Source organism: Canis aureus, chromosome 29, assembly GCF_053574225.1.
Source record: "Canis aureus isolate CA01 chromosome 29, VMU_Caureus_v.1.0, whole genome shotgun sequence".
Classification (NCBI taxonomy): domain Eukaryota; kingdom Metazoa; phylum Chordata; class Mammalia; order Carnivora; family Canidae; genus Canis; species Canis aureus.
The window spans coordinates 25974899-25994020 of NC_135639.1; the positions used below are offsets into that span (position 1 = coordinate 25974899).

Below are 19122 nucleotides of genomic sequence, written 5' to 3' on the forward strand. Positions count from 1 at the left end.
ACCATTCAGCCAGGAGAATGGAATTAGGGCAACCACACACTCTGTGGGGATGTTCAGATCGCCACGTCCAGTGAGCTGTCACCACTTACACACACAGCCTTTTTCAGTGGAGAGACCACTATGAGTGCTCAAAATTCTATCTGAAGAAGGAAAACTTAGTTTTGAAGACTATCAGGTCATTAAAGGTTACATACATATTTTAATACCTACACTAGCACCACAGCAATTAAACAGCTCGGCCGCCCATGGTTTTCAAATAGCAACACTAACTATTTACTGGAAACTTTTTTTAAAGACAGAATTTCAGTTAATAATAGCATGAGTTGCTATTTGCCTGTTCATTACACGGTAAAACAAACAAAAAATAACCACCATGCGCGGAAAGGTGAGCACATCAGACTCTGCACGTAGCTTCCCTATTAAAACTCCCCAGAACATTGAGAACTGACTTGAAGACACACTTCAACTTAACATACCAAGCGATCAAGGTCAAGAAGAACACTTATAAACCAGAAAAACTCTAGCGATAAATAAACCACAATAGAGGGCGTCATCCCATTGTTAAATGTTCAAGATTTCTGCCAAAATCACACTTGGTTTGGGAAATTTATTTGTCAAGTAAATATAAACAAATAGTGAAGAAAGCGAGACAAGATAGCCTAATAAAAGGTTAACTCACCTCTAGTCTTTCCAAGTTATATATTAATAACTCTACTTTGAAAAAAAAAACAAAACAAAACAAAACCCTCTTTTCTAGCTAAGGCAAGTCACACCCAAATGCATAAATCTTTTTGGTGATATTGGCTTAACCCATCCTCTATCCTCAAAAGGCAGAGCCCAATCTGCCCCACAGGTGGCCTGACAACCAGGAACAGAGCTACCGAAAATGCACTTCCAATCTCTGAAATGTCAGTGAATGGTTAAGGAGGAAGAAGAGGATTGTACTGAGTTTAGAGAAACTATCTCAATGTTTTTCCAAACGCCTGAGATTAGTACATGTCAACCAGATGGCACAGCATGGCATTAGCTGGCCCCGACTTGCACCTTACCCACTCAGAACTGGGGCAATGGTATGCAGCAGACCCCTCAGGACCAGAGGGCCAGCAGTATCATGCACAGAAAATAGAAAGCCTGCTTTTTGAAATGCGAAAAAGCGAGTGACGTTAGTCTCGTGCTTTTAGAAAACCTAGAAGCGCCTTCTAGTTCAATCCATCCCCCAAATCCATGCCACCCTTTCAACTTTGCAATTAAGAGACAGGAGAAATTCCGGTCAACTCGCCTTGGGGGGTTGATCTGAGGGTAGAGGGCTCAAGTAGGGAGGAGGATGGAGAGAGAGAGAGAGCAAGCCAATGAAAGATACCAAAATTTCCCACCTTTCTTAAATTCTTCCAGCATAGCGTCCAACTTGGTGTCATTGAAAACAAAGTGCAAGGGGTGGTTATAAAATTTAGTGATGGTTTTCAGGGGAGTACAGTCATCTGGATCCACGAAGGCCAAGTCTTTGACAAAGAGAAGGTCCACGATGTTGGAGCGCTCCCCCTCAAATACCGGAATACGGGTGTAGCCGCTCTCCATGATCTCCGACATGGTGTTGAAGTCCAGAATGGCTTCGCCCGTGATCATGAAGCAGTCCCGGAGCGGAGTCATCACGTCCTCCACTGTCTTGGTGCGGAGCTCCAGCGCTCCTTGGATGATGTTCAGCTCCTCCTTAACGAGGTCGTTGTAGGGGTCGGTGACCCGGAGCATCTCCAGCAGTTTTTCCCGGTTATAGACAGTGCCTATCTCCTGGCCCAGGACGCAGTCCAGCAGCTTGCTCACCGGGTAAGAAGCGGGGAAGGTCATCATCATGAAAAACTTGGTGAGGAAGATGGTGTTGGCCCCGACAGCCAGGCCGTGACGGGAGCAGATGGCCTGGGGCACGATTTCCCCGAAGATGACGATGCCGATGGTGGAGACCACCACCGCCACGAGGCCTGAGCCGGCGATGTCGTCGAGCAGGATGGTGAGCGTGGTGTTGACCAGCACGTTGCCCAGCAGCAGCGAACACAGCAGGTAGTTGCCCTGCCTGCGCACCGGCTCGATGCGTTTGGCGTAATTCTTCTCCTTCTCGGTGCCGCAGTTCTGCACGATGCGCAGCTCCATCGGGTCCAGGGCCATCAGCCCCAGGTTGAGGCCGCTGAACATGCCCGACAGGCACAGGAGCAGCGAAATGAAGATCACCTGCAGCCAGAAGGGCAGCAGGAACTTCTTCTCCTCGCCCACGATCATCTTGGTGTCCTCGCCGTCGTGGTAAATCCAGGTGGTCTCGGCCCACGGGGGCGGCGGGAGCCCGGCCACTCCCGAGCCGCCCTTGCCCCCGACGGCGCCGCCCGCGGACCCCGGGCCGCCGGCGCCCAGGGCGGGCGTGGAGAGCGATGTGCACAGGTAATAGGACTTGCTTTTCTCCATCTTGCGCAGCGGTTTGATCTCGATCTCAATGATGCCCGATGTGCGGCGGTTGAGAATGATGTGGGGCAAGATGATGATATCGGAGGTGCGGATGCCGCAGCGCTGGGGGCCGCTGTCCGGCTCGGGCGGCGCGGGGCCCCCCAGCCCGCGCTCGCCCGGGCTGTGAGGCCGCCGCTCGTGCTCGGTGAAGGCGATGCGGGACCACGTCTCGTTGTTGATGTTCTGCCCGTACACCCGCAGCTTGACCCGGGTCCGCTCGCTCACCCGCAGCGCCCCCCCTTCCATGAAAGACACGTCGTTCGTGTCCTCCAGCCGCAACCCGATGATCACCGTCTCCTCGTTCTCGCCCGCTGCTGCGCAGCCGCCCGCGCCGCAGCAGCAGCTCAGCAGTAGCAGCGGCAGCAGCCGCCCCGCCGCCGCCTGCAGGACCCCCCGGCCGCGGGCGCTGAGGCTGCGGCGCGCCGCCATCTTCCAAGTGGGCAGTGCGGCGGCTGCCTGCCCGCCCGCCATCTTTACTTCGGGTTCACAAGCGCCACAGCCAATCATAGGGTGGCTGCTCCAGCTGCGGCTTCATCCTTCCCACCCGGCGGCGCGAGCGCAGCCACCGGCCCCTGGGCGAGACTGCAGCGGAGCGTCCGCACACACGGTCCGGCGGTCCGGCTCCCTGACTGACACTGACCCGGCCTCTGCCAGCTGAGGAACCTGGAGACTCGCGGGAGGGGGAAAAGGGAGGGTGAAGCGCCAGCCGCTCCCGCGAGAGGCAGGCGGACCAGCCAATCACGCGCGGGTGCCCGCCCTCCCAGCCAGGGGGCTGGAATGGGGGCGTGGTCACGAGCGGAGCCGCGGGCCAATGGCAAGGCAGGTGGGTGGGGCGAGGAAAGCCACCGTCCCCCTCGGCACGCCAAGTTTCCTACTGAAAGGCGCGTGACTCTTGTGTATGTGCGAGGGGAGGAGGTGTGGCCAGCTGGGGCCCGAGAGCCACTCACGGACGAGAGCTGTACGAGAGGGGGCGGGGCCTGCAGTCGGGCTACCAATGAGAGGGGGCCGTCTGCGGGCCTGGTGCTCCCCGAGGGGCCTCGGTAGTAGCTCCCCGCGCCTGGGTAGGCAGTGCTGGGCTAATGTCCTGGGGCCCTGGACGGTCGGTTTTCGCGGCACCGCGTTGCCGGCTGCCGCAGTGCTCAATGTTCGTGCGACGGAGGCTGCCCCAGGAACCCGGGAAGCCGACTGGGGAGGGCTCAAGAAGCGCGTTTGCCTGAAAGGCCGGGACACCTGCTGCGCCACCCTCCTCTACCCGTCGGCGCCGCTCCGCCCGGGATTAGCGGCGACTGGGTGGCCCCACACCTAGCGACCTGCCTCTTCTGGAGCTTCTCACTTCTCCCAACGGGATGCTCTCACGCCGCAGCTTGCGGTCGCGTGGCGCCACCTGCCGGTTACGTTGGCACCCTGCAATGTTTTCCAGGTCTGCAAACCCCAAAAGCTTTGCGGGAGAGGTGAGAAGGTTACAGTGAAGCAGTTTCCCCACCTTCCAAGTCAGGAATCCCCTCACTATACCACAAAGCTATAGTAATCAAAACAATACGGTATTGGCATGAAAAAGGCATACGGATCAATGCGATGGAACAGAGAGCCCAGAAGTAGACCCATACATATATGGTTAATTTAGGAAAAGGAGCCAAGAGGAAAGGACAGTCTCTTCAATGAATGGTGTTGGGAGGACTGAACAGTTACATACAAATGAATGAAACTAAATGCCATCTTACACCACGTATAAAAATTGACTCAAAATGAATTAAAGACTTGAATCTAAGATCTGAAACCATGAAATTCTGACAAGAAAAGGTAGCAAGCTCTCTGACATTGGTTTTAGTGATTTTTTTTTAAATTGTGGATCTGACTCCAAAGGCAAGGTAAACAAAAGCGAAAATAAACAAATGAGACTACAACAAACTAAAAACTTGAAGGAAACCAACAAAACAAGAAGACAACTTGTTCAATGGAAGAAAATACTTGCAAATCACATATCTTATAAGGGTTTAGTACCCAAAACATAAAAAGAACTTGCACAACACAGCAACAACAACAAAAATAGCAATTTAAAAATGGCCAGAAGGGGCAGCCCCAGTGGCTCAGCGGTTTAGCGCCGCCTTCAGCCCAGGGTGTGATCCTGGAAACCAAGGATCGAGTCCCACGTTGGGCTCCCCTGCGTGGAACCTGCTTCTCTCTCTGTCTGTCTCTGCCTCTCTCTGTGTGTGTCTCTCATGAATATATAAATAAAATCGTTTTTAAAAATAAATAAAAATGGCCAGAGGGTCTGAATAAACATTTTTCCCAGATGTTCAACATCACTCATCATCAGAGGAATGCAAATCAAAACCACAATGAAATATCACTTCATACCTGTTACAATGGCTATTACCAAAAAGACAAGAAATAAGTGTTAGGATGTGGAGGAAAGAACCTTCCACACTGTTAGTGGCAATCAACTTAGTGCAAACGCTGTGGAAAATAGTGTGAAGATTCCTCAAAAAAATTAAAAAAAAAATTAAAAATCGAATTACCATGTGACCCAACTATTCCACTTCTGGATACTTAGCCAAAGAATATAAAAACACTAATTTGAAAAGATATAAGCATCCTTGCATTCATAAAAGCATTACTTACAATAGCCAAGTATGGAAATACAGTGGAACAGAACTGTCATAAAAGAAGAAAGAAGGAAATCTTGCTGTATGCGACAAGATAGACAGATGTTGAGGGTATTATACTAAGTGAACTAAGTCACAGGACAAAGAAAAATACAGTATGACTTCACTTATATATGGAATCTAAACAAAATGAACAAACAAAACAAAAACTCATACATACAGAAAATAAACTGATGGTTACCAGAGGCAGAAGAGGTTAGGGTTGAGCAAAATGGGTGAAAGTGCTCAATTGTATGGTGCTGATGGTAATTAGATTTACGGTGATGATCATTTTGTACATGATACACATAACATTATACACCTGAGACTTACAGAGCAATTTTACCCCAATAATTAGAAAAGAAGGGGCATCTGGGTAGCCCAGTCAGTTAAGCGTCCAGCTCTTGGTTTCGGCTCAGATCATAGTCTCAGGGGCGTGAGATGGAGCCCTGACTTGGGCTCCGAGCTGTGCATGGAGCCTACTTGAGATATTCTCTTTCTCTTTCTCTCTCTCTCCCTCCCTCTCTCTCTCTCTCCCTCTGTCCTTCCCCCATCTCACTGGCACCCTCACTCTCTCTAAAACAAAATGATGAATAAATAAAATAATTTAAAAAGAAGACTTCTCAGGACACCTGGGTGGCTCAGTGGTTGAGCATCTCCCTTTGGTTCAGGTCGTGATCCTGAGGTCCTGGGATCAAGTCCCATATTAGGCTCCCTATGGGAGCCTACTAATAAGTCCCTTATTCCTCTGCCTGTGTCTGCCTCTCTCTGTGTGTTTCTCATGAATAAATAAATAAATATTTTTTTAAAAAGACTTCTCTCATATTCTCTCTGAAAGTATATATCACTGGGCCCCATTCCATACTTACTTACTGAAGAGGTAGGACCTAGGAATCCGAATTTCTAATAGACAACCAGGCAAGTTTGGGAAATGGAAGGGGGTAGACATCCTAAGAGATCCATAAAGTCCGCTTCTTCTTTTTAAAAGATTTTATTTGTTTGTTAGAGAAAGAGCACAGGGGAGAAGCAGAGGAAGGGGGACAAGTAGACTCTGGGCTGAACGTGGAGACACATACTGGGCTCCATCTATGCCTCCAAGGTCACAACCTGAGTTGAAATCAAGCTTTGGATGTTCAACTGACTGAGCCACTCAAGTGCCCAAGGCTTTTTAATCACACTGACCAAACCCTAGTAGGTCCATGGATTGCTCAGGAGAAAAAAAAATCCTGAGGGCACTTGGCTGGCTCTTGTGAGTTTAAGGCCCATGTTGGGCATAGAAATTACTTAATAAAAAATTAAAAAGAAAACTTAAAATTCAGGAGAAAAAAAAGTTCTGAAGACCTAACTCCCTAGGACTCCCAAGCTACTGTGTCTGGAGGAGGCACTGTAGCAAAGTAACTGCCAAATTGGTCTTTTTCTTGCAACTTAAATATCCAAAATATAATTGCTATTTTCTTTTTTGTATTCTGCAAGCAGATTTTCTTCCCTTTTAGTAAACCAGTCAGACGTTTCTGGTTAATTTCTGGTAGAGGTGATAGCAATAGCCTCCTCATGGCTCCTAACTCTTCCACACTTGCCCCTTTCCCTTCTCAGCCCAGCAGCCAGAGAAGTCTTTTAAAGTCAAATCCTCTGCTTCTCCCTCTGCCTGTGTCTCTGCCTCTCTCTCTGTAACTATCATAAATAAATAAAAATTAAAAAAAAAAAAAAAAGGGATCCCTGGGTGGCGCAGCGGTTTGGTGCCTGCCTTTGGCACAGGGCGCGATCCTGGAGACCCGGGATCGAGTCCCACATCAGGCTCCCGGTGCATGGAGCCTGCTTCTCCCTCTGCCTGTGTCTCTGCCTCTCTCTCTGTGACTATCATAAATAAATAAAAATTAAAAAAAAATAAAAATAAAGTCAAATCCTGTTGCTCCTTTGTTTGAAGTCGTCATCTGGTTTCCCATTTCGTCACAGTAAAAGCCACAATACCTACAATACCCCACAAAGCTCGAGAGGGTGTGTCTTGCCTCCCCTGATTTCTCTGACTTGTTCACCTGCTGCTCCAGCCAGTTACTCATTCACTCCCTAGGGATGCTCCCCTTAGAGCCTGTGCATTTGCTATTTGTTTCCTGTCCCTGGGAGTCTCTTCCCCCAGATGTCAGGGTAGCTCTTCAGTCTCCCTCCAAGACTGCCCAAAGGCCATCTCTCCCTTTTTTTTTAAGGCCATCTTTTAAAGATTTATTTATTTATTTGAGAGACAGAGTGAGCACATGAGTGGAAGGGGCAGAGGGAGAGGGAGAGAGAATCTGAGGCAGAGTCCTCACTGAGCAAAGAGCCCAACATGGGGCTTGCCTTCGGGCTCGATCCCATGACCCTGAAATCACCACCTGAGCCAAAACCAAGAGTTAGATGCTCAACCGACTGCACCACCCATGCACCCTGAAAGCCGCCGTTTTTAAAACTCACAAACACACCCTACACTCCATCTCTGCTTTATTTTCCTTAATTTTGTTTATTTGTCTCCTTCCACTAGAGCTTGAGCTCCATGAGGACAAGGATTTTTTCTGTTTTGTTCTCTCCCGTGTCACCAGGGCCTAGAACCACAGTAGATGTTGAAAATAAGAGGTGCCTGGGTGACTCAGTGGTTGAGCGTCTGCCTTCAGCTCAGGTCATGATCCCAAAGTCCTGGGATCAAGTCCTGCATCAGGGAGTCTGCTTCTCCCTCTGCCTATGTCTCTGCCTCTCTCTGTGTGTCTCTCATGAATAAATAAATAAATAAATAAAATCTTAAAAAGAAAAAAATATGTGTAGAATGTTTCTGGCAATCTTCCCCCTACTCCCAGTTCTTTTACTGCTGTATTTGAAAAATAAGTTCAGATGAAAAAATAAAAACAAAAACCTTATTAACAGACTTGGCATGCATTTATAAATATAGCATTATCAAAAGTTAGAAGCAAAAAAAAAAAAAAGTTGAGATTTTTAGGGATATCTGACCAAGATTATGGTCCTTCTAAGTCACCTGATTAAAAATGAAACTGTTTTAATTTCTTAAAAAGTGTGAGTTCAAGTGTGTTTAAGGGAGCTAAGAGGGAAGACCATTAAAGGCTTGCAAATACTGAATGTACACTTTCAAAACAAGTGTGGAGGAGGAGGGCAGGGAAAAGCTGGCCAAAACTACAGATATTTCCTGGGCATTGTAGAGAAAGCTAGAACAGTCAGAAAAGTGTGGCATTCAGCAATTTAGAAACAAGTTAGAAATTTGGGATTTGATAGCAGAAATATAAGAAAAGACCCACTGGGACAGCTTACAATATAAAATTAACCAAGCTCAGGGGCGCCTGCATGGCTCAGTCAGTTAAGCATCCGACTCTTGATTTCTGCTCAGGTCATGATCTCAGGGTTGTGAGATCCAGCCTCAGTCGGGCTCACTCACTGGGAGTAGAGCCTGCTTGGGATTCTCTCTCTCCCTCTCTCTCTCTGCCCCCTCTTCTAAAAATTAAAAAAAAAAAAATAAACCAAGTTCAAATTGGGGATCACTAAGTGATGCTTACCCTGAGTGGTACCAGGGTGTGTGTGTTGGGGGGGGATGGTCATATTCTCCATGTATACCCAAGACACAGAGCAATATAGATATCTAAGCCAAATAAATTTTCCTTGGAAAGAAGGATCTTCTTCAAGTTTGGGGGTTTTTTAGCTCAAGGAGTTACCCTCTCTTCAGTGAGGGACTTCCAGGGCTTCCCAGTCTGTCCATCTGCATGAATGGAGGAAAGGGCAACACTTGCTTCTAGAGATCTCTTTTTAAATCTGGAGGAAAACAAATCAATAGAACTTTGAATCCTGATAATATTTCACTTCTGGAAAGGGCTACAAAAGGCCTGAGATGGCTAAGTGGGTGCCTGACTTTGACCTTAAGCAACTTATTCTGGTAAAGCCAGAACTTCCTAGCAAACACCTTCTCTACCTAACCCCCTCTTGCCAGAATCCTTCACTGGTTACTAAAGGGGAAGAGCAATTACACCATTCTCTCAGCTGCAAAGGATAAGTGCCCGTGTGTGTGGATTCTGGGATTTGGGACATCACTCCATCCAGACCTAAAAGTCTTTTTGAGTCTGATTTTCTTACAGATTGCAAGTAAACCATTGATAGCTCCCTATGCGTTTTGTTCTTCAACATAAAGACCTAGTTTGGTAGAGAAGCTTTTTCTTTGCCCCCAGAATGTTGCCTGGTTTTATTTTATTTTTTTTTAATTTTTATTTATTTATGACAGTCACAGAGAGAGAGAGAGAAGCAGAGACACAGGCAGAGGGAGAAGCAGGCTCCATGCACCAGGAGCCTGACGTGGGATTCGATCCCGGGTCTCCAGGATCGCGCCCTGGGCCAAAGGCAGGCACCAAACCGCTGCGCCACCCAGGGGTCCCTGTTGCCTGGTTTTAGAAAAGTATTCAAAATTAGTGCTTCAGCAGCAATCTTTTAATTGCACCAAAGTAGCAGGTCTTCTGAGGAAAAACAGGAACCGGGAAAATACTGCAGTTACCTAGACTTTCCCTAGAATGAAATCTGTTCCCCCTGAAGCAAAATTGTTCACTTGTTTAAATACACAGGGGTCTTTAAGTTCAGATGAGAACCTGTCACTACAGTGGCCGAAAACAAACACAGAAACCAGAATCAAAAATTGCATCAAATGAGCAATGCCATTTACCTTCTCTAGAGGAGAAGCTTTCTTCAGGATTTATTTCCCTCTTTTTCCAGATATTTTCTGGATGTAGACAGTGGGGGGAGGAAGAGAAATGAAAAAGCAGCTTTTTGATGGAGTTGTGAGAAAAACTTCCTCCTTTGATATGAGCCCAAGTTCCTTGGGTGTAGCCTTCCCAGGAATCCTGAGTCTCCAGTCAGGCACTCAGGTGGGTGCAAGGGAAACTCCAACTGCCCTGCCCCCTCACCCCCTAAAAAGCTCTGGGTCCCTCCACAATGGGGCCTTCAGAGCTGGACAACACCCTTTACCACCATGGCCCTTTACCCAGGGAGCCTGCCCGTCTCCATCCTTCTATGCAACCCCAAGAGGTCTCCTATGCTCTGCATGGTCACCCACCTCCTTCTTCCCCTGGACCCTTGACCTGGGCTCTACTCAGAGGAAGGTGCTTCTGGGCTAGAAGTCCACTGTTTGCCCTGCTCCTAGACCCCTATCTTCCTGACTGCCAGGCTTGCAACTACAGGATTTTCTAAAATCCTTTAGAATGTCCTTCCTCACTGCTGCTCCATCTCCATTCCAGCCTCCAGCTTGGTCTTGGACAAAGGTGAAAGAAAGGTTCTGAACTTGATTATCCTTATCACTGTGTCTAAAACACTCAACCCTGGTTGTGATTTGGGGGATTTCACTTCTATGATTTTTAAATGTTGACCCACGTAAACATCATCTATTCAAATATCTGAATTTTACAACTACAGTTGGGGAGTGAAGAGGAGACGATCAATAAGGAAGAATGACATGAGGAGGCTGGTAAGTAGGAATGGGAGCTCAGGGGAAAGAATGGATCCCAAATGTGCAATTCTGAGCCATCCCATGAGATTCAGACCAACATGGGTCTGATGCTAGAGCTAGGACTTTATGATTATGACTCCAGTCATAAAATGCCAGTTTTCCCATACCAGCAGAGCTCATTCCCATGGTCTTTTTTCCATATCCTCTGAAGCTGGAGCAAGAAATCTACTCGGATAAGTCGGACCCCCCATGTATAGAAAAATAATATGCCAGACCTCAGTGGGAAAAAATTCCATTCTTATTTTTAGTTCCTCTGAGATACCTATTTTTTTATTTTAAACATCACTAAAGGGATCCCTGGGTGGCGCAGTGGTTTGGCGCCTGCCTTTGGCCCAGGGCGTGATCCTGGAGACCCGGGATCAAATCCCATATCAGGCTCCCGGTGCATGGAGCCTGCTTCTCCCTCTGCCTGTGTCTCTGCCTCTCTCTCTCTCTGTGACTATCATAAGTAAATAAATAAAAATTAAAAAATAAGTAAATAAAAATAAACATCACTAAAGATTTATTTCTTCTTATTTATTAATACCGCATCTCAATTCTGTGTCCTCTTTAAATTTTATTTATTTTATTTTTTTATTTATTCATGGGAGACAGAGAGAGAGAGAGATAGAGAGAGAGAGAGAGGCAGAGACACAGGCAGAGGGAGAAGCAGGCTCTATGCAGGGAGCCTGATGTGGGACTCGATCCCAGGACTCCAGGATCATGCCCTGGGCCAAAGGTGGCGCTAAACCGCTGCGCCACTGGGAATGCCCCCCTCTTTAAATTTTAGCTAAAGTTTTATATCTTACTTCTTACCTCATCTCTTTATTACTCTTTTACTCATTCATTCATGCATTCAACTAAATATGTTTATCTAGTAAGTTCCGGACACTGTACTAGGTGTTATGGAGATATATTACTAAATCAAAGGTTACCTTGAAATCTTACCAGTAAAGAGGCTAGGCAACATTTGCTACATAATGACCTATGCAGGATAGATCATCAAATGTCTTAAAAAGAAGTAGAAATCGGGCAGCCTGGGTGGCTCAGCGGTTTAGCGCTGCCTTCAGCCCAGGGTGTGATCCTGGAGACCCGGGATCGAGTCCCACATCGGGCTCCCTGCATGTAACCTGCTTCTCCCTCTGCCTGTGTCTCTGCCTTTCTCTCTGTGTGTCTCTCATGAATAAATAAATAAAATCTTAAAAAAAAAAAAAAGGAAGAAGTAGAAATAAAGTGGAGGAATTCAGACTTCATGGTCTTTGAGTTGGTCCTTGAAGAATAGATAGGTTTTTAGATATGTCCAATGTAAGAGGCAGTCCAAGAAAGATGTGCTCAGGCTGCAATAACAAAATATCATAAACTGGGTAGCTTAAAGAGCGAAATGTTATGTTCTCACAGTTCTGGAAACCTGAGGTCCCAGATCAAGGTCCCGTAGGGTTGGTTTCTGGTAAGAGCTCTCTTCTTGGCTTCCAGATCACCTCTTTGTCCACGTGGCTTTTTCCTCTGAGTTTGAATGTGAAGAGAGAAAATGAGCTCACTGGTGACTCTTCTTTTAAGGACCCTAATCCTATTGGATCAGGGCCCCACCTTTGTTACCTCCTCTAACCCTAATTACTTCTTTAGAGGCCCCATCTCCAAACATGGCCATATTTGACAGGACATCAACATATGAGTTGTGGGGGTGGGGGTGGTAGAGATACAACCATTTAGTCCATGACAAAGGGGTTGAGAGAGAAGAAAGAGGGAAAGGCATTCTGATGAAAAGTATGACGTGAGATGGCAGAGAGAACAGCATTTCTGGAAAACCATGCAGTTTAATTTGGTTCTAAAGCCCATCAAGGGACGCCTGGGTGGCTCAGCGGTTAAGCGTCTGCCTTCCGGCTCAGGGTGTGATGCTGGAATCCTGGGGATCGAGTCCCACATCGGGCTCCCAGCGTGGAGCCTGCTTCTCCCTCTGCCTATGTCTCTGCCTCTCTCTCTCTGTCTCTCATGAATAAATAAAATTTAAAAAAAATAAAATAAAAATAAAGCCCATCAAGAGGAACAGCAAGAATAATGTTGGAAGTTGATTGGGCCAGTTTGTGGTAGACCAAATGCCAACTTTAGAAATTTAGATTTCATTCTGTAGGCACTCGGAGCTACAACAAGTTACAAGCAGGAGAGCTGCACTGCAGAAGAGTAACGGACGGGATCCATGTAATGATGCTGGGGCCCTGCCAATGTAGGGATTTCACAAACTCCTGCCACACCAAGTAGAAAAAAACTGTCATGGCTTACAAAGCACTTTCCCATCTGTTATCTTGACTGACCTTCACAATTAGAACTAAAGGAGACAGCATTTCTCTAACCACATGTAGGACAAAAAAAAAACACCCAGATATAACTGTCTCGTGCCACAGGAGTCCCCAGAAAATGGGACACCACACCCTCTGTTCTGAAGTCCACACCTGAATCACAGTGGCTGCTACTGTGGTTTGTCCGGTAATTATGAATCTTAGAGCAAACATAAGTTCTCCCAGGTTGGCCTAGATTCGTGATTGCAGGGGAGACTTCCTGATATATTTTTCAAGCTTCTAAAACATAAAATGTTGACATATAATAATCACACATACGAGTGCATAACACATAAATGTAAAAGAGCTGGCCATATAATTTATCATCCAAAACAGAACCCATTTGAGAGTGAAAAAAAGGTACTATTAATAATTAACCTAGTTTGAGGCTCAAACTGGGACAGTCCCCAGCAAAGATTATGTTCAACTTGTAATAAAAGGAACCACCCCCAATTGAGAAAGACCCTCTAGATCCCTTCTAGGTCACAGTCCTCTCCCCCAGCCTACCCGTAACTACTATCCTCACTTTTATAGTCATCATTTCCTTTTTCAGTTGCTATATATTTTTAATTTGGGAATTCCCAAAGGAGAGCTTGGACAAGCCCTAGGATACAACAGTATTTTACTCAACCGAGTTCCAGGGTTTCTTCCAACACTCTTCGGGCTCTTACTTCCATCATGCAAGTCATTTTAGTATCCTCAGCTTTGGATTTCTCTTGTATAAAATTAGAAAAATCTAATGAACCTTCCTCATTATCTCAAGAAATCACTGTTTTTAAAGGATGGCATCAGCTTTATTGGATCCCTTTACATTATTTAGAAGCAAAAATAAAAATACCTCCCTCATAACATTCCCCTTGTTAGATCCAAGTGAAAGAAATCCTAAGGTTCATAAGAAAAAGAAAGTAAGGACAGTTAATAAAATATTAACTACTAAGCCTAGAAGCCCCACAAATCCTTCTGCACTTGCTGTGCAAACCTTTCCTCCCTAGCAACCTGACATTTTGAGGCTTTGCTTTCCAGGGGATGTTCATTTCATATTCACAAAGAAAGTTGTACGATGGAAGCTTGTTAACTCTGGAACAGAGAATAAACTGTCCGGCCCACCTCACCTGACACAATTAGGCCCTCAGTTATATGTCAAATTACCATAAGCAGCTCCAGCACTCTGGTTCCCTCCTGAGAGCGCCCCTGCCAGGCTCCACGTGCCCTCCTTGGCTTCTGCTTGTAATGAATTAAATATATAAGTCAGATTCCTAGATTAGGCCAGAGATCTGCCATTGTTTGAACGATCATGGGGGAAAAGCCCTCACTTATAACTTTGCTGAAAATGTGCTAATTCTAGTCCTCCAATAGCCCACAACCTCAAAAGCCTCCAGGGGTCAGTAAACTTGACCAGATAGGGAGGGTGGCAAACAGACTAAAGGGACACACTCTGTGTGAAGGGGAAGCCATCACTCACTCTGGCCCTGGCAACCATGCAGAAATGCAGGGCTCATGTGGCCAACATTTCTAATTTTCCAATAGAAGTCAGAAATTTATATTTTATGTAAAATCTTCTGATTTATAAATGTGGGCAACTAATTCGAACAATTTTAAAAGCATCTAGGTCCATAAATCTCTTTCTAAGCCCAGAAGGGAAAGTAGACTATACCAAGTTCAATACCTTTCTTTGTTACAGATGGGGAAGGTAAACCACAAAATGGACACATGATTTTCCTATGGCCATGTAACTAGTTTGGCAGCAGAGCCAGACCCAGAAAGAATACTCCTTGCTCTCTCCTGCATCACTTCTCATTCCACAAACAAGAAGAGGCTGTAGGTCTGTTTAGGTCTGGCTTAAGATGCACCCAGAACAGTATCGATTTACTGTTGTGTTTTACTCTCTCAGGCTTCTGGATCATGTGCACGAGGCAGGGTACTATCATGAGGCAGTGGAGTAGCATTAGGGCAGAACATTTTTGTGCCAAATTGATTTTTCCCTCACCTGGAGCAATACCACAGCTACGTGGCTCTGCTCCATGAAAGGAGGGGCTAGCCTGTTCCCATTGGGGAAGGGGATTGGTACGGTCATCAGTCCAAGACAAGCAAGGCTCACTCAGCAGGAGAAGATTAAGCACAAAACTTACATTCACATAACACTCCCATTAGCCTCAGTGGGAGCTGTGCTTGCAGAAGTTGCAGAGTCAGCAGTCGAATTGAGACTGGAATGAGGCAGTAAAGCTCAAGTCATAGGTTATTATTAGGATTGTACAATCCCAGCTCCATATTTGCAAAAGAGTTCATTTTTATTATCTAGCGAGATCTCCCTCTACTGACTCTTCCAGCAGGGTCTTCAAAAGGACCCTTGTTTAGACCTCAATTGTGCAGTGTGTGCAGTTGAAGAAACTTGGCAAATCTCAGAAGTTAGGACAGGTGCCAACAAAGTTTAGAAAATAGGCTTAGCTGTTTGGGTCCTGCTGGTTCACAGGGTTCAGCATATTTGATCATTAGTGATCTGGGCCCAGGACAGTGCCAGGTGGCACACAGTAGGTACTTAATAATAGTTGGTGAATAAATGAAAGACTGGATGGATAGCTTCACATTCCTTGCCAGGCTCACGTAGCAGGCCTCTCAACTTAGTAAGGCAGAATGAATCACTCCTTTGCTGCTTCCTAGGAGCCATCCAAGGAAAGGCCAAGAATCAATAAGAGAAGCAGGCTCTGCTGCTGTCTTGGCACAGAGCCATACCCTTTCCAGCCCTGTGTAGCTGGAGATTGGATTGGGGGTGGGATCCTGCTTAAGCTGCCACTGGGCTCCCTCCAGTAGGTAAGCTGAAAAGCCTCTGCAGGCTTACCTGATTTTTTTAAAAATAAATATTTACTTATTTATTTTAGAGATAGAAAAAGAGCATAAGAGGGGGCAGAGCAGAGGGAGAGAGAAAATCCAGAAGTAGACTCCTTGGCTGAGCGAGCATTGGGCCTGACCCAGGGCTCCATCCCAGGACCCTGAGATCATGACCTGAGTCAAAATCAAGAGCCAACCACCCAACCGACTGAGCCAGCCAGGCGCCCCACCATTATCTTTTAAAAAGTGTTTGTAGCTACAGAAGAATTAAGCACCTGTTTCTGTGGCTCTGCTGTCATGAAGTGTAATGTTAAAATGTAGGAAATGATTGCCAAAGGTTAACAAGTAACCTAGGTGGTAGGTAAATAGGCAGTCCCTACAATGTTTTAAACTTTTCTGCGTATTTGAAAATGGTTGTGGGCAGCCCTGGTGGCTCAGCGGTTTAGCGCCGCCTTCGGCCCGGGGTGTGATCCTGGAGTCCCGGGATCAAGTACCGCGTTGGGTTCCCTGCATGGAGCCTGCTTCTCCCTCTGCCTGTGTCTCTGCCTCTCTCTCTCTCTCCCCCTCTGTGTGTGTGTCTGTCATGAATTAAAAAAAAAAAAAAAAAAAAAATCTTAAAAAAAAAAAGAAACTGGTTGTAATACAATGTTGGGGGGAAAGCTGCCTGATGTCAAAGAGCTACAGGCAGCTTCAAACCATGCTGACAGCAAAAGAAACATTGGTCTTCAGCTGTCCTGACGTCACATGTTGGTAGCAACCATATAGATCTAAACTAATAACAATTTAAACCATGTGTCACCTGCCCTTTCAAAGAACTCCATGCAAATGAGTAAATTAAGGCACAAAGATGTTAAATAATTTTCTCAAGGCCAAAATGCCAAGTGGAAAAGAACTATCAAGTTTGGCATTAGCCGGGGAATCCCTGGGTGGCTCAGCGGTTTAGCGCCTGCCAGGGCGCGATTCTGGAGTCCCGGAATCGAGTCCTGCGTCAGGCTCCCAGCATGGAGCCTGCTTCTCCATCCTCCTGTGTCTCTGCCTCTCTCTCTCTCTCTATGTCTGTCATAAATAAATAAATAAATCTTAAAAAAAAAATGTTTGGCATCAGCCTTCTGCTCATCATTCAACACAGCCTCTCTCGCTTAAAGGAAAGGTAACCTCTGTGATAAGGGACGTACATTCCTAGTTGTCTATCTCACCTATTTTGAATATTTAAATAATCATGTATGGCATTTTTCTGGACAAAACACATCTACTTCATTTTATATTAATAGATATTTTGTCTAGATTCTAGACCAAATACAATTCTTATGATGTATATATTTTTTTTCAATTTTTATTTATTTATGATAGTCATAGAGAGAGAGAGAGAGAGAGAGAGGCAGAGACACAGGCCGAGGGAGAAGCAGGCTCCATGCACCGGGAGCCCGACGTGGGATTCGATCCCGGGTCTCCAGGATCGCGCCCTGGGCCAAAGGCAGGCGCCAAACCGCTGCGCCACTCAGGGATCCCTGATGTATATTTTTGTTGGAAAATAATATATAAAGTATGTTATCCTTTGGAAAAACACAACATGAATATCTACATTCCAGTTTAAACTCATCCCTCAACATCTTTTGGGGGAACTGAGAATTCAGAATGACAAATGATTGCCTAAAACCTCCTCCCTCTAAATTTAGAAAAGCCTAATAAACCAAATAACCAGAACTCTTTCTTTCCATCCTTTCCCCTCTGGCAGGACCACCTTCTGCTTATGGATGGTGAAATATGCTTAATCCCACCTGTCCTACCTATACCATTCTAACTAATGCTGTCACTGAAATAGGTTATCCCTGGGTAGATAATGAACTCTAGAACCACCAAAGCACTGTTTAGAATCAAGGTCACAGAGATGAATAGAACTTAAAAGATATCACTCAGTCCTCTCCTTAGACTGTAGTAGTAAGTCAGGTCCTATGGATGAACCCAGTCAGAAATCTGAGAATTTCTCAATTTTTAACAGCTTTATTAAAAGAGGACTTTGGACTATATAATCCATTCCAACATTCTATGAGGCATTACAATGTTTTATAAATGTTCTCATACCCCTAATAAAATATCTCTTGGGTCATGTCAGCTCCCCCTCTTGTTTTTTTGCACTGAGGTCAGACAAATTGGTTGGGATTTTTCTCATTAAAACTCTTCATCGGGGGGGGGGGGGGGTAAAAAAAATAAAACTCTTCATCACTTGAAGGCTGTTATTAAAGAACTGATCAGCTCCTGATGACAAGGACCATGACTTATATAAACTTACACCTTTCTATGTCCCCCTGACAAAGCCTTCAAATGTAATTGGACTTCAATGAAATAATGTTCTCATTTCAAATGATAACATCATCCTGAAACATTCCTCAATCTCATTCTTTAACCATGGAAGCTAGAACTAAATCTAATACTTCCCTAAAAGTTTAAGCAGGACACATTATAAAGGAAAAGAAAAGGGGCAACCCCGGTAGTTCAGCGGTTTCGCACCACCTTCAGCCCAGGGCCTCATCCTGGAGACCTGGGATCAAGTCCCATGTTGGGCTCCCTGCATGGAGCCTGCTTCTCCCTCTGCCTGTGTCTCTGCCTGTGTGTGTGTGTGTGTGTGTGTGTGTGTCTCATGAATAAGTAAATAAAATCCTTAAAAAAAAAATAAAATAAAGGAAAAGAAAACCCACCGTGTTTACCTCTCCTACCCCTCTTTAAAAATTAATCACTCTTTTCCTACTGGGTGTTGTTCTGTATGTTGGTAAATTGAACACCAATAAAAAATAAATGTATTATAAAAAAAAAAGAAAAAGAAAAAAATTAATCACTCTTTTCCTGATCAGATTAGGATTTACTACAGAGAATCACTATGTTGTCATTCTTTATGATCCAATGAGGTCAAAGAGATTCATTATTCACTTGTTTTCTTCATTCAATTGCAAAAAAAAAAAAAAAAAAAAAAGTGTTTGATTTAGACCAGTTACCTTGATAGCACTCCTACCAAATATGATTTGGCAATTTGGGGGGGCATGATTAGCATAATTTCAGTAGGAGCTTTGTTTTATGAACAAACATGGTGAAAGTCCAAAAGGTGCTATGCAGGTCAAAAGGAAGATGTTTTTCTTGAAACCCTCTGCCAACTGTCATTCTCTTTGGCCAAGCCTGAAGACGGCCTCCCAGTTCCACAGCTGACCACTAAGTGGCACCAGAACTTTGAATTAGCAAAGAGAGAAAAACCTACTTAACCAGCCTTTAGGTCATTTGCTATGAACCTTCAATTAAAACCTTCTAAAAATAATTATTTTTTTATCAATGATCTACAATATAG

At 45.3% G+C, this 19122-nt stretch overlaps 1 protein-coding gene across 5 annotated transcripts in view; it reads right to left on the minus strand.

Annotated features, from left to right (window-relative positions):
- CNNM2 (cyclin and CBS domain divalent metal cation transport mediator 2) overlaps nucleotides 1–3237 on the minus strand; it is a 154170-nt gene extending 150933 nt beyond the window's left edge. Inside the window, exon 1 of one of the 5 annotated variants that reach the window (XR_013367971.1) lies at nucleotides 1374–3228. Coding sequence is in view for 3 of the 5 variants with exons in the window: in XM_077877795.1 (XP_077733921.1) it covers nucleotides 1374–2994 (1621 nt within the window). In the remaining 2 variants the exon portion in view is untranslated. Of the gene's footprint in view, nucleotides 1–1373 lie in introns of all 5 variants that reach the window. The other 4 variants (XR_013367972.1, XM_077877795.1, XM_077877794.1 and 1 more) reach the window with 4 other exon arrangements.
- Nucleotides 3238–19122: the final 15885 nt, after the last annotated feature.